This window comes from Zeus faber, assembly GCF_960531495.2.
Source record: "Zeus faber genome assembly, chromosome: 13".
In the NCBI taxonomy this organism is placed as follows: Eukaryota; Metazoa; Chordata; class Actinopteri; order Zeiformes; family Zeidae; genus Zeus; species Zeus faber.
The window spans coordinates 10,199,732-10,212,836 of NC_137198.1; the positions used below are offsets into that span (position 1 = coordinate 10,199,732).

The 13,105-nt window shown below is 46.5% G+C and overlaps 1 protein-coding gene across 1 annotated transcript; it reads right to left on the reverse strand.

Annotated features, from left to right (window-relative positions):
• Positions 1–247: 247 nt before the first annotated feature.
• On the reverse strand, positions 248–2,972 carry LOC307239110 (actin, alpha cardiac muscle 1). The gene is made up of 7 exons (XM_080012373.1): positions 2,875–2,972; positions 2,199–2,337; positions 1,755–2,079; positions 1,468–1,629; positions 1,172–1,363; positions 698–879; positions 248–561 (listed from the first exon to the last, which is right to left on the reverse strand). The coding sequence occupies exons 2-7, from the start codon at positions 2,325–2,327 to the stop codon at positions 418–420; spliced, it is 1,134 nt and encodes a 377-aa protein (XP_079868499.1). The 5' UTR covers positions 2,328–2,337; positions 2,875–2,972; the 3' UTR covers positions 248–417.
• Positions 2,973–13,105: the final 10,133 nt, after the last annotated feature.

The window sequence follows — 13,105 nt, forward strand, 5'->3', positions numbered from 1 at the left end:
CTTTGATAACCTTTCCACCGCCATCACATGATGGAAGGACACCCCCTTGAGGGTGAGAGGGAGGGAGAGAGAGAGAGAGAGAGAGGGAGAGAGACAGGGACAGAGACGGGAAGGGAGAGAGAGAGAGAGAGGGAGAGAGACAGGGACAGAGACGGGAAGGGAGAGAGAGAGAGGACTTTTCCCCATTTTTATCCGGTGTCTGAATGAAGAGGGCTGTTTTGTAAACACGCAAATAAAGGAACTGCGCTTGGAAGTCCCGGGCCTCATTTATTTATAAACCTATACATACCCACATATAAATTGCACGTCGAGTGTAAACAGACACGAAAGTGACGACGACACAGAAGTTTCTGCTTTTTTGGGAAGTGACGGAGGGGGGAGGGGGGGGGGGCGTAGTGGAGGTGGGCAGCCTGGCGTTTAGAAGCACTTCCTGTGGACGATGGAGGGCCCGGCCTCGTCGTACTCCTGCTTGCTGATCCACATCTGCTGGAAGGTGGAGAGCGACGCCAGGATGGAGCCACCGATCCACACCGAGTACTTCCTCTCCGGGGGAGCGATGATCTGCAAAGGGAGGGCGGGAGGCGTGTTCGGGTGGGTTTTTAAGAATGCACCAGTCGCCCCGGAATAAAATCATCTGTGAACCCAACGCGGTCTGGGGAAAAAAGGTCAACAACAAGAAGATCCACCGTGGAGCTACCTTGATTTTCATGGTGCTGGGGGCCAGGGCGGTGATTTCCTTCTGCATGCGATCTGCGATACCGGGGTACATGGTGGTGCCGCCGGACATGACGTTGTTGGCATAAAGATCCTTACGAATGTCGATGTCACACTTCATGATGCTGTTGTAGGTGGTCTCATGGATGCCGGCCGATTCCATGCCTGTTTGAACAACGGACAACAAGTGAGGGTTTGTTTTACGGGGCACGCCAAAAGCAGATCGCAAAAGTGATTGCGCCCACGTCATCTATGGTGTAATTGTAAGTGAGTGTCGACAGCCGAAACAGGTGCCGGGGGTGGACGTCGCCCACGGACAGCTGCAAGTATAGAGGAGCAAATGTCCACCAGCCAAAGGGGCTTTTAGAAACAGTGGAAAGACGCCTATAATTTCGCACCAGACACCGGACACCGTCGTAAAGGTGAGAGTGAAACAATCGCAGGCTCTTTCACGCACCAATGAACGATGGCTGGAACAGGGTTTCGGGACAGCGGAAGCGCTCGTTGCCGATGGTGATGACCTGGCCGTCGGGCAACTCGTAGCTCTTCTCCAGGGACGAGGAGGAGGCGGCGGTGGCCATCTCGTTCTCAAAGTCCAGAGCCACGTAACACAGCTTCTCCTTGATGTCGCGAACAATCTCCCGCTCAGCTACGAGGAACAATCACAGGCAACAGCGGTTCGCGATTCATCAAGCCGATAATTGCGTGTTACCGTTTTCGTGACATAAGTGGCTCGGATTTCGTCGGGCGTACCGGTTGTGACGAAGGAGTATCCGCGCTCGGTGAGAATCTTCATGAGGTAGTCTGTGAGGTCACGACCGGCCAAGTCCAGACGCATGATGGCGTGGGGAAGGGCGTAACCCTCGTAGATGGGGACGTTGTGGGTCACACCGTCACCGGAGTCCAGGACAATACCTGGAACGAACGGCATGCGGCTGCGATTACTTTTGACAAAAGGCAAAAATCATTCTCCCCCAAACACACGCCCTGTCACACAATGGCCACACACAGATCCGAGGCGCGGCACACGCGTCCCATACCAGTGGTACGTCCGGAGGCGTAGAGGGACAGCACGGCCTGGATGGCCACGTACATGGCCGGAACATTGAAGGTCTCGAACATGATCTGGGTCATCTTCTCGCGGTTGGCCTTGGGGTTGAGCGGGGCCTCCGTCAGCAGGGTGGGGTGCTCCTCGGGGGCCACGCGCAGCTCGTTGTAGAAGGTGTGGTGCCAGATCTTCTCCATGTCGTCCCAGTTGGTGATGATGCCGTGCTCGATGGGGTACTTGAGCGTCAGGATGCCCCTCTTGCTCTGGGCCTCGTCGCCGACGTAGGAATCCTTCTGGCCCATGCCCACCATGACGCCCTGGAGGGACGGGAGCCGGGACGGCGTCCCATAATAGTTAATGCCACTTCAATTCCATTTTATTTTTATTTTTATATTTTTAAGTTATCCGAGGCGTTGCCGTGTTTCCGCCGGGTTACCTGGTGACGGGGGCGACCCACGATGGAGGGGAACACGGCTCGCGGGGCGTCGTCCCCGGCGAAGCCGGCCTTCACCAGACCGGAGCCGTTGTCACACACCAGGGCGGTCGTCTCTTCGTCGTCACACATCTTGTCAGCTCTGTCACACACACACACACACACACACACACACACACACACACACACACACACACACACACACACACACACACGCACACATCTAATTTAGAGGGTGTTTATGATTGTCTTTGTTTCATGCTATTAGCTCGTGTGGTTAATTCCTATTTATGGTTCTAGTGCAGGAGTGAAATTAGTAAAATGCTAAAAATGGGGTTGGTTACGTACTGAAATGGGCCATTCAGCTAATCCAGGATTGTTTTTAGTATCATTAGATTTTTTTTTTATTTACCATTGTGGGAAAGCAGGGGCAGTCCAAAAGCAGCAAAAAAACAAAACAGAGAGAGAAGCTGATTGACCGTACAGCGACACTAATCTCGTTGCGGCTCCAGTTAGAGGACGTTTTTTTTTTTCGGGGGGGGGGGGGGTTAGTCAAACAGCAAAGCACTCCGATGGACCCGCGTCAGTCGTGTTAAAATCCCGTATCCATCGTCTTCCTGGGATGAATAAAATCGTTCCCGGGCTTCAGTCAGATCTTCTTTATCCGGCGTGTACTTACCAGTTCAGCACTGGCACCGGGGTCGGGAGTGTTTTAAACGAGGGGTGCCTGCTCCTCGGGATTATCACATTTATACTCGGACGGCACTGTAGGCCCCGCCCGCTTCTCCGTATTTGGCTTCCACTGACGCCATTGACAACGGGTGAGTCCATTAATGGAACGGCGAGGAGCGGGAATTCCCAGGCGGCCAACTGTGCCTGCAGCCCCATGTAGGGAGCGGGGTGGGACACAATGAGAGGCTGGAGCCACCAGGAATCTGTCCCGGTCCTTCCCAGCCAGTCCCGGTCCTCCCTAGTCCTTCCCGGTCCGCCCCAGTCCTTCGCAGCCCGTCCCGGTCCTTCCCAGTCCATCCCGGTCCTTCCCAGTCCGTCCCGGTCTGTCTCAGACCGTCCCGGTCCTTCCCGGTCCAACGTGGAGGTTGAACAGTTGTTTGGAGGACGCAGTCGCCCAAACTAGTGATTTGATGCAATCTGATCACTCAGTGTCCTCTCTCCTTTGGCCCCGGCGGGGTCACATTGAACAACACGGGAGAACATGCTCAAAATAGGCAGTTTTTTATGATGGCTTTTTTCTTTTTTAAATCATAATAACAGCTATTTTTTGTTTGAATTTGTAGGAATCAGGAAAGGCTTCCCAAACAATACGTTCATTTGGGCTGAAGAGGCTCGTGGAGCAGCTGGTGGCAGCAGCTGTTGGAGCCGAGATTCCAAGTCCCGTTTCTTTGTCCCTCCCTCTCCCTCTCCCTCTCCCTCGCTCTCGTTCTCTTTCTTTCTCTCTCTCTCGACTCCCCCACCCCCTCTCTCTTTGGATCTCACACCAACTCTCTCTCCCTCACCCTCTCTCTCTCTCTCTCTCTCTCTCCTGCTCTCCAACTGTTTACCGCTGCGTTTTCGATGATCATTATTTATTTATGTTTTCTTGATTTAAATATTACTTATATTTGAAAAAGATATATTTTCAGTTTAGTTTCAGTTTATTCAAAGAACATTCTATGCCGGCGGGAAAAGCTAGCATTTTTTGATTCTATAAACATGCAAAATATGTTCAATAATTATTTTTTTATTCCAGTCCCCTCTATACATACATCCATCCTCTACTCTTTCCATGGGAGATGCTCTGCTGTCTGATATTTTACCTGCTTCCTTGAAATTAAAAGTTGATGTTTCAGTTTTTTGTTTTTTTTCGGTCACAGGCACAAACGATCGAGAAAGTAACTTCACAGGAGATTTAATTTGCATAAAAGTCCATGAATTTTCCATAATCATGATGAGACGCTCTTGATGGTTTGTGTTATTAATGTGCTGGGTATATACATATATAATAATATGTAAGATGACTTATATCCACAGATGCCTGTGTTCCAACGTTTTAAAAGATGTATTATTAACTTATTCAATGTGTACACTTTTCAAGTAACATCGTTCTTTATCTACATATGTAATGTTTCTTCCACCTAGAGCGGGAAATCCATAATACCGATATTTTTTATATGTAGCCACAATGAAATGCACCACATTAAGAAATCAGTGAGTTGAATATTAACACATTTTACCATTTTTCCATTTGTTATTTTTTTTGTCTAACTCGTAAACAAATACAAAGTCTGCAGCATGTTCGGGTCACGCCACCTAACCTGAGTTAGGTTTTGAGTTATTCAAACCACAAGAAAAAAACAACCAAAAAAACAAAAAGGTATCAGTTTACGTAATGTAAAAGCCTCTCTTGCTTTTAGCATCGCAGTAAGGAGGACGCCCGAATCGTCCGCTGTTGTGACATGTGCCGTATCCTCTCTTTAATGTATTCCTCCGTCCAGGGGAAATACAAACCACCCTGGAGATGACATTGCCGGTCTCCATGAGCCAGAGGAGGCCACGAGCGCCGGGCGCTCCCAACACCGCCACCAGGACAAGACGGAAGGGCACGGCGAGCCGTGAATCATATGCTGCTGTCACCCGACCCCGAGCCACGACCTGCCCCGGGCGACGCTTTGTTTTGGGGCTTATGTAATGAACCGAGGCCCCGGACTGCTCTCAGCGTCCGCTGGCCCAGTATTCAAATAAAACTTCGGTGAGCAACGCTCTGCCGCTCCGTGCCCCTCTGTTGCAGGGTTTCTCAACCACTAGTGGGCCGTGAGAGCTCGCCAGGTGCGCCCCGAAAATGTTTCAAATCCAACGTAAAAAAGAAACAAAAAAGAAAGGAAATGATTCTCTTGTGTCGCAAGATCATAATTGCAAAGCTGCACTAATCCATCAAATTCGTCGACTACAGAACCAGAGAAGTTTCACTCTTAGGGAAGGTACTAATGGTGGAGGTGAAGTTTTTGACTCTGTTTTGACATTCGGTTCTTGGCGAATCTCTCAGTGAAATGAGTCGTTCGGGGAAAAAAGGAGAGTTTCAGTAAAGTAAATAAACATTTTTTATGAACATCATGGACTGTTAGAATGTTGTCTGGGACTGTTAGAGAGAGACTTATTAACGCCTCCACCTTACTGATCATTGAATCTCAAATATTTTTTTGTGTGTGAATATCTAATAAAAGCATCAATAGACCCCCAAAATATCAAAATGTAGGTATTCCTCAAAAAAATTACAACTTATAACAATAGAAAAAAAATAGGAATATATATATATATATATATATATATATATATATATATATATACACACACACGACTTCTGAAGGTGTCCTGTGGTATCTGGCACCAAGAGGTTAGCAGCAGATCCTTTAAGTCCTGGCAGTTGCGAGGTGGGGCCCCCCCGGATAGGACTTGTTGTTCCAGCACATCCCACAGAGGCTCCTTCGGGTTGAGATCTGTGGAATTTGGAGGCCAAGTCAACACATTGAACTCTTTGTCATGTTCCTCAAACCATTCCTCAACAATTTTTGCAGCGTGGCAGGGCACATTATCCTGCTGAAAGAGGCCACTGCCATCAGGGAACATTGTTGCCATGAAGGGGTCCACTTGGTCTGCAACAATCAACGCCAGGACCCAAGGTTTCCCTGCTGAACATTGCCCAGAGCATCACACTGCCTCCGCCGGCTATTTGATTATATATATATATTAGATGTAGTCACTATCACCCGGCCATATTTGGCTTCACTGTTTTCTGACAAAAGAGTGTGTGTACCTGGAACACAGAGGGGTGTGAGGTCCTCATGTCACCGACCGGATCATTCAGAAAAACATGGCTCACACACTGATCCGCAACAAAAGGAAGAATAATACAGAATAAAAAGAGTGCGAAAAAGAATAAGAATAAGACCGATATCGGACCTTACGTACTCCCCATCCTTCTGGCCTTTCAACCGGCCGCATCATTCAGCCAGCAGAGCGGAGATCATCAGGGCTGCACATGAAAACAATTGATTTTCAATGGGTTGATACGGACTTCTTATCACCAGCAGAGCACAAAACCACTTTTAAACCCAGATGGAGAGCCATTACCGGGCAGAGGTTCTACCATATGAGAAGGATCAGTAACGCATACTGTATATTATCTATCATATATCCATATAATCTATCATATATCCATATAATCCATCATATATCCATATAATCTATCATATATACATATAATCCATCATATATCCATATAATCTATCATATATACCGATAATCTTTTTATAATCTATATGCTGTATAAAAAGGACTTTCTCTGCTGGAGTGTAGCATTTTGGAATAAGTTTATCCCAAAGCGGCTCGTACGCTTGCTCTCGACATCCTTCATCATTCCAACATGGAGGCCGTACACGGGGCAGCGCAGAGGGCGTTTAAAGGTCGTAGCCGAGAGAAGACGAAGACCTGGAAAACACACCTCGCATTGGAGAGAAGCCTGTTCTGCGCTCCGCGCTGCCACACCACGCCCGTCCCTGACTGACAGGGAGGGAGATTGTGTTTAACTCCCGCGCTGGAAACCGCCAAAGGGGGAATCCGGGGCCGCGGGCGCTGGCTCTGCAGCCCCAGGAACATCTGAAGATTCAGGACCAGATGACGTTTACGGGTTTATCTGAGAAGCTGTGCGGGGTCAAAATACTCGCACCCTACATTGGAGCTCCCTATGTTTAATAGCTTATTGAAATCAAATGAGTGTTTCCGCTCTGTTTTTTTTTTTTTACTGGTTTGCTGTTTATCTAGTAGTGGTTTGAAGATGGAGACCAGGGAAGAACGAACAGCAGATCTGACCTTGACAGCTGAAGAAGGAAGGAAGAAGAGTGATGGAAGAGAGGAGAGGAGAGGAGAGGATGGAAGAGAGGAGACAAGGAAAGGGATGAGAATAGACAACAGGAGAGGAGAATAGAGGGGAGGAGGAGATAAGAGAAGGGGAACAAAGGGAAGAGAAGAAAAGGACAGAAAAAACGAGAGGAGAATAGAAGAGCGGAGGAGTAAATAACACATTCTGCCTGATCCGAGTTGGAAAATGCCAAGTTAGATGCCCTCTGGGAGGAGACACACACACGCACGCACGCAAGCACGCTCACACACACACACCAAATATTCATTCATTCATTCATTCATCTCTCTCTCTCAAAGAAAATGAGAAAAAAAGTTAAAAATTAGATTTAAAATCAGAGAAATTTCTGTAAAATACTAAAATAACTTCTAAGAACCCTCAGGAGATTTGGGTTGGAAAATGCCACACACAAAAACATAAATATTGAACTGGGAAGTCTGACAGTGCTTTTTCCAAAGTTTTTCTTCAGGATTAGAAAAACACATCTTACATTTAAAGGCTTTTTGGTGATATTATTGTTATTATTATTTGTTGTTGTTGTTGTCACTGTTTGTTGTCGACAGCCAGAGCAGGAATTGGAGGTTAAACAGCTTTTGGTCCAAAATGAAATATTCATGATTTGAATTTGAATAAGCTTTAAATTTGTTTTTTCAAATAAATAAATAAATAAATCCTCAGGAATGCGGATTTGTGGGGTGTATGTTTCGGTTGAGTCCTTATAAGGAATGAAAATCCCCCAAAAATAACCACGTCCTTCCAAACCGAGTCTCAAGTGGACTTTTATTTTTTTTAAAGCTGAATATTCAAGTTAGTCGTAACCTAAAAGACTGATTTCACACAACAGGAGATGTTTTGGGTCAGAATGGCGATAATGACGGTTTGAAAGAGATATTCTGCTGAGCAGCTCAGCCCGCCCCCGGAAGCTTCGCTGTTTTTCGGGAGTGAAGAGAATTCATCGATGTTTGCTGTATTATTTATCGTCGTCCTCCGGAGGGATCGATACGGAGCCTGCTTCTTCTTCTTCTTCTTCTTCTTTCCTTCTCTTTCTCCGTCTCGGTCTTTGAACTGGATTCTGTTTCATGGCGCAGGTTCAAACTCAGGAAAGGACTTTCACCAACTTCTTACCCTCAAAGGCAAAAAAGTTTTTTTCCCCGAAAAAGAACTTGATCCAAAGTTGGTTCCGTCGCGTCTTGAAGAGCTTCAGGTGAGAAGCTAAAGGGAACGTTTCATCCAAAGTAGTTTGTGGCACATGTTGATACAACAGAGAAACCCAAATGTTTCAAACGTGGTTGCATATTCAACAACAGCGTCTCTAGAGATATGGATTCCAAATGATTCAAATGTTAATATTTTTTTTAAATTGATTTCATAGTTGAAATCTTCTAAAATATTTTTTTGGACGATTATTTCTGCCCTCTGCAGGACGGGAACAGACTTCCGTGTTCAGGGTATCCACAGGAACAGGGGCGTATCGGATGATTATGGGGCCCATTTCAAAGCTTTACCCCCAACACCCTACCCCACCCTACGCGAAAACTGAGAACTTATTTGAATCACTAAAAAAAAAATCATTCAGGGGCCGTCGCAGGGGCAGGGCCCCCTGGTGGTTGGGGGCCCCTTTCATTTGAAATTGGTGAAACATAGGTCATTACCACCAGCACAGGAATGCTATACCTTTCAATCCATATTTATTTTATCATATGAATTACAATCTATAAAAAAAAATAATTCTTAGTTGTTGTTTATTTTATCAATTACAACCAGCCACAGCAGAAAAGGAGCTGAATTGAAGTCCTGGAACCAGAGTTTTCTCAACTCATTACAGTGAAAAGCGAATCAAGGTCGCAATGACGGTATGTGCCATGAGGAATGGTAGTTTAACGCGACATCCCTCTACAATGTCTCCTGGAGAAAGACAGACAGACAGACAGACAGACAGACACACACTACTTGAAAAATTTGGGGGGACGGTAGCTCAGGAGGTAGAGCTGGTGGTCTAGTAATCTAAAGGTTGCTGGTTCGATCCCAGGCTCCTCCTGCTAGCATGCTGTAATGTCCTTGAGCAAGACACTTAACCCCTCATTGCTCCTGATGGCTGCGTCCGTCGGTGTTTGAATAATTGTAAGTCGCTTTGGATAAAAGCGTCTGCTAAATGACTAAATGTAATGTAAAAAAACACTTAAATGTGGAAATAAAGTGAATGGGATTCTGCATCGTGAGCACAGCATCAGTTAATAACAGCGTTATACTGGACGGGGTGTGAGCAACGTGTGTGTTCCTATAGATGTAATATATACTGCATAATAAATATGTGAATGTATACTGTATACAGGCTAGAGATCATGATCAGAACTAGTCAATCTTATTTTAACTACTAAACACAAATTAATTTCCCATCTTTCAATTAAATAAGATAATTTCTCAATTTCATAATATCTCTCTATATGCTGACTATATTTAATATCATATATATATCTATAATTCTATATTTATAATATTATATAAAATCAACAAAAGATAATATATCATAATAATAATATATAATTGGCTCCTCCTATGTGTACCTATCTTTTGGGTTTGTCTAGCTATTCACCTTTTACACCAGATCTGTTGCAAAAACCTGTCCCAGCGACAGCACGGCAAGGAGAAAATATGAAGGACGAGTTCAAGGCAGTTTTTAATCGCATTATAACTTTTCAGAGTCACTGACAACTCTAAAGCGTCTCCATTGTTAAATTATTATTTTTCTGCGTTCTTATCTTTCCCGCGCAGCGTCAGCGTGAACGAAGCAGCAGAACACACAGCCCACTGCGTCCCCAACGACGCCCAAAACAAATCTGGAAACCGCCGTTAAATTACGTGTCGACACGGAGAGGGACTCTGCGGAGCCTTCCGGACATTTGGGTAGAATGAAAAAAATAAAATAAAATTTAAAAAAAGGATGCGTTTCGGGAATGAGTTAAAAAAGCAAAAAACAGACGAAGAAACAAAGTTCATCAGCGTACGGAGTCTCATCCGACCCAGGACGTGTCCATTTTAAACGGACGGGAACATTTCTCGCCAAAATGAGCAAAAACGAGGAAACTCATGTTGTCTGAGTGTATGCTCCAGCTCCATCCATCCATCCCTCCCTCCACCTCCCTCCCTCCCCCCCTCCGCCTTCTCATCCGGAGCCTCAGCATAGCGGCTTGCCGTGCCTCATGTTCTGGGCACACCTGCGCCCCAGGTTGGCCCCCTCCAGGAGCAGGTCGGAGAGGCGGTCCAGGCCCAGGCAGGTGGTGAGGGGGCTGAACAGGCCGTAGAGCCCCCCCAGGGTGATGCTGAGCGGCCAGGCCAGGCAGAACAGCACCACCAGCCACACCAGGCTCCAGAAGCACGACCCGCAGCTGGCCATCCTAGTCTGGGGAAGGGAGGAGGAGGAGCGAATGGGTTACTGCGTTCCAATTTGGATGCTAGCGTGCAAGTTAGTGTGCAAGCGTTTCTTAGTGTGCTCCCAAACCACAGCATGCATCTAATAGTAAGTAGGAAAGTAGGACGACAGCCGACAAAATATCATAGCATGTATTCACTGCACACGGGGGCGGCTCTGATGATTTTGGGGCCAGTTTCAAAGTGCTACCATGGCCCCCCCCCCCAACCCCCCAACCCAAAGGCCTGTTACACACTGGAAGCGGCGCTGACGCGAGGCAGACGGGAACAAAAAAGCTTGCGTTTCAAATGCTTCAATGTTAAGGGGCGCATGTTTTCATACCGCAGGCGGAGCGGGGGGCGGAGCTGGCGGACGCGTAGCCTTCCTTCAGGTCTCTCGTAGATTTCTCGTTTGTGGGTGCGAGGCGTACAGTCTCAAAAACGCACTGCCAGACATTGAATGACCTCGTGAAGCATGCTGTTTCTTTGCCCAAATGAAGCGTTTAGGTGTCATGTGGCCGATTCAGCTGATCGGTTCGAATAATTGAATAATATCGAGTTAATTTGCTGATAAGAAAAAGGAAAGTTTTACACAGTTTGAGGTTTACAATAAAAAAGGCAAAAAATTGAAATTGATGAATACAGCCGTACACCAAGGTGGCGTCGCCAGTGTCTCTGCTGCTCAAACTGTGCCCGAAAGCGCGGCTGCCGTCCATTTCAGTGCCGTCGCCGCGGCGCCAGTCATTTCCTCGCCTGCCGTTCGCCCACCCGTTTGAGAAACCGCCGGCAATCCTTCCTCCCGCCCCAACTCGCTCGAGGCCTGACGCCGCCCCCTCTTGAAATCTGAACCCTGATCCCACCACGCCTCGTGATGACGCGTTTTAACGCCAACAATTTGCGGAAGGGGCGGGCCGGTCCAAAACGGTGGGCGGGCGGTGGCGTTTGCGGGTGGAAGTACGTGTGAAAAGGCGTCGCTCAGCCACGTACTCAGGTCCCGCCGGACGTACGGCTGCACGCATCCCACCCTGCCGGCGCCTCAAAGGAATGAGCGCTCGGGAGACGTCGAGGGCGGAGCGTCGACATCCATTAAAGAGCGGAGCTTTGGCGCGCTCCTTGAAGCGACGGAACAGCGGTCGTTGCCATTTGCTACCAGGGAGAACTCGCACACCTGTCCGGGGTTTCGGTCCCAAACGGACCACAAATTTGGCCCTTTAGGAGCGAAATGTCAACACAAACTAAAGAATGTGTTTTGCGAGGCATTCTCCCGTCCCAGACCCACCTGTTTATTAGACATTCAGTTTACTCGACAGGTGATCAGATATTGGACTAAAATGATGAATAAACCGGATCTCGAGCGGCATCGAACGCGGCCGGTGTCCAACAGCCTTCAATGATCGCCGGGGGGGGGGGGGGGGGGGGGGGGGGGGTCCCGGGTCACGCCCTCTTTTTGGAGAAGACGGTCGGGGGATTATCGGACTGGAACGTGCGCGGTGATGATCTGGATGTACTTGTCAGGGTTTAGCCGCGGCCTTGACACGGCGCGATAAGCTGCTGGAGGTGGGAGGGGGGACGGTTTTCAATGATGAGCGGCCATTTTGGGATTTCGAGATTTTTCGCGGATGTGTCGTATGAGCTGCCGATGACGCGTGGTTAATGCACATGAAAGTCCAATTTTCTTATGTTTTTTGTCTTGATGTAATTTGGTTATGTTTGATTTGGAAATTAAAAAAATAATTTGATTAAAACTAAAAACTGTATTTTATTTTTAAGTTGTACGTTTTTTCCCCTCAAAAGGCTGTATGTATTGGTCTTTTAATTGCGAGGTAAATTCTGAGAAATATACAAGGAGAATGCATGAAAACTATGACTAATGTTGTAATAACAGGTAAAATGTGTAATGTAAAATGTCAGTTATTGTATTGGGATTACGGGATAAGAATAATATGCAACGACAAACCTTAAAACACAGCTTATCATATAATCAACCTAATAGCCACAAATAGTGGTTTGAAAAAAGAATAATAACTTAAAGGAAACCTTTATTACTGGATGATTTATGGATAATTACTACACAGCATTCCGGTAAATGATACCCATTTCCCTGTTTGATCAACTTAAATTATGGTGTGAATGCAGTGAATTAATGAGCAAATTAAATGACTTTGCTCAAGGGCGCAGTGCCATGTCCAGGAGTGACGTCAGGAGTCACACGCGTAGCTCGTGCTGCGAGACGCCTCTTTAATGTAATAAACAAAAGCACAAAAATGGACACGACACGCACTCCTCCCTTCTCATACCCAGACTTGATTTGCCTTTTCGTTGTGATTTTGTGAATTATTATTTTTAAATTATGATTCTACATTTATATTCCATATGTTACCCCTTGATTTACGTTTATTTTCTTTTAAAATTAAATTTCATCATTTTTATTGAGAATTTTTTTTTTTACTATATTCTAACAGATATACATTTTTTGTTAATCTCTTCCCACGAGTCAACCTGGATTTCCTGAACCGTAAACCTGAAGCATCAGAATCAAGAATCAAATTGTAGAATTATATTTAAATACAGGAAATGTAGGCCCTACTGA

Bases quoted from the DNA above. Each gene is read 5' to 3' on its own strand.
- LOC307239110 (XM_080012373.1), bottom strand. From the start codon at position 2,327: ATGTGTGACGACGAAGAGACGACCGCCCTGGTGTGTGACAACGGCTCC. The intron at 1,630-1,754 runs GTATGGGACGCG...CGTTCGTTCCAG, and splicing joins CGCCTCCGGACGTACCACTG to GTATTGTCCTGGACTCCGGT. The intron at 1,364-1,467 runs GTACGCCCGACG...TGTTCCTCGTAG, and splicing joins ATACTCCTTCGTCACAACCG to CTGAGCGGGAGATTGTTCGC.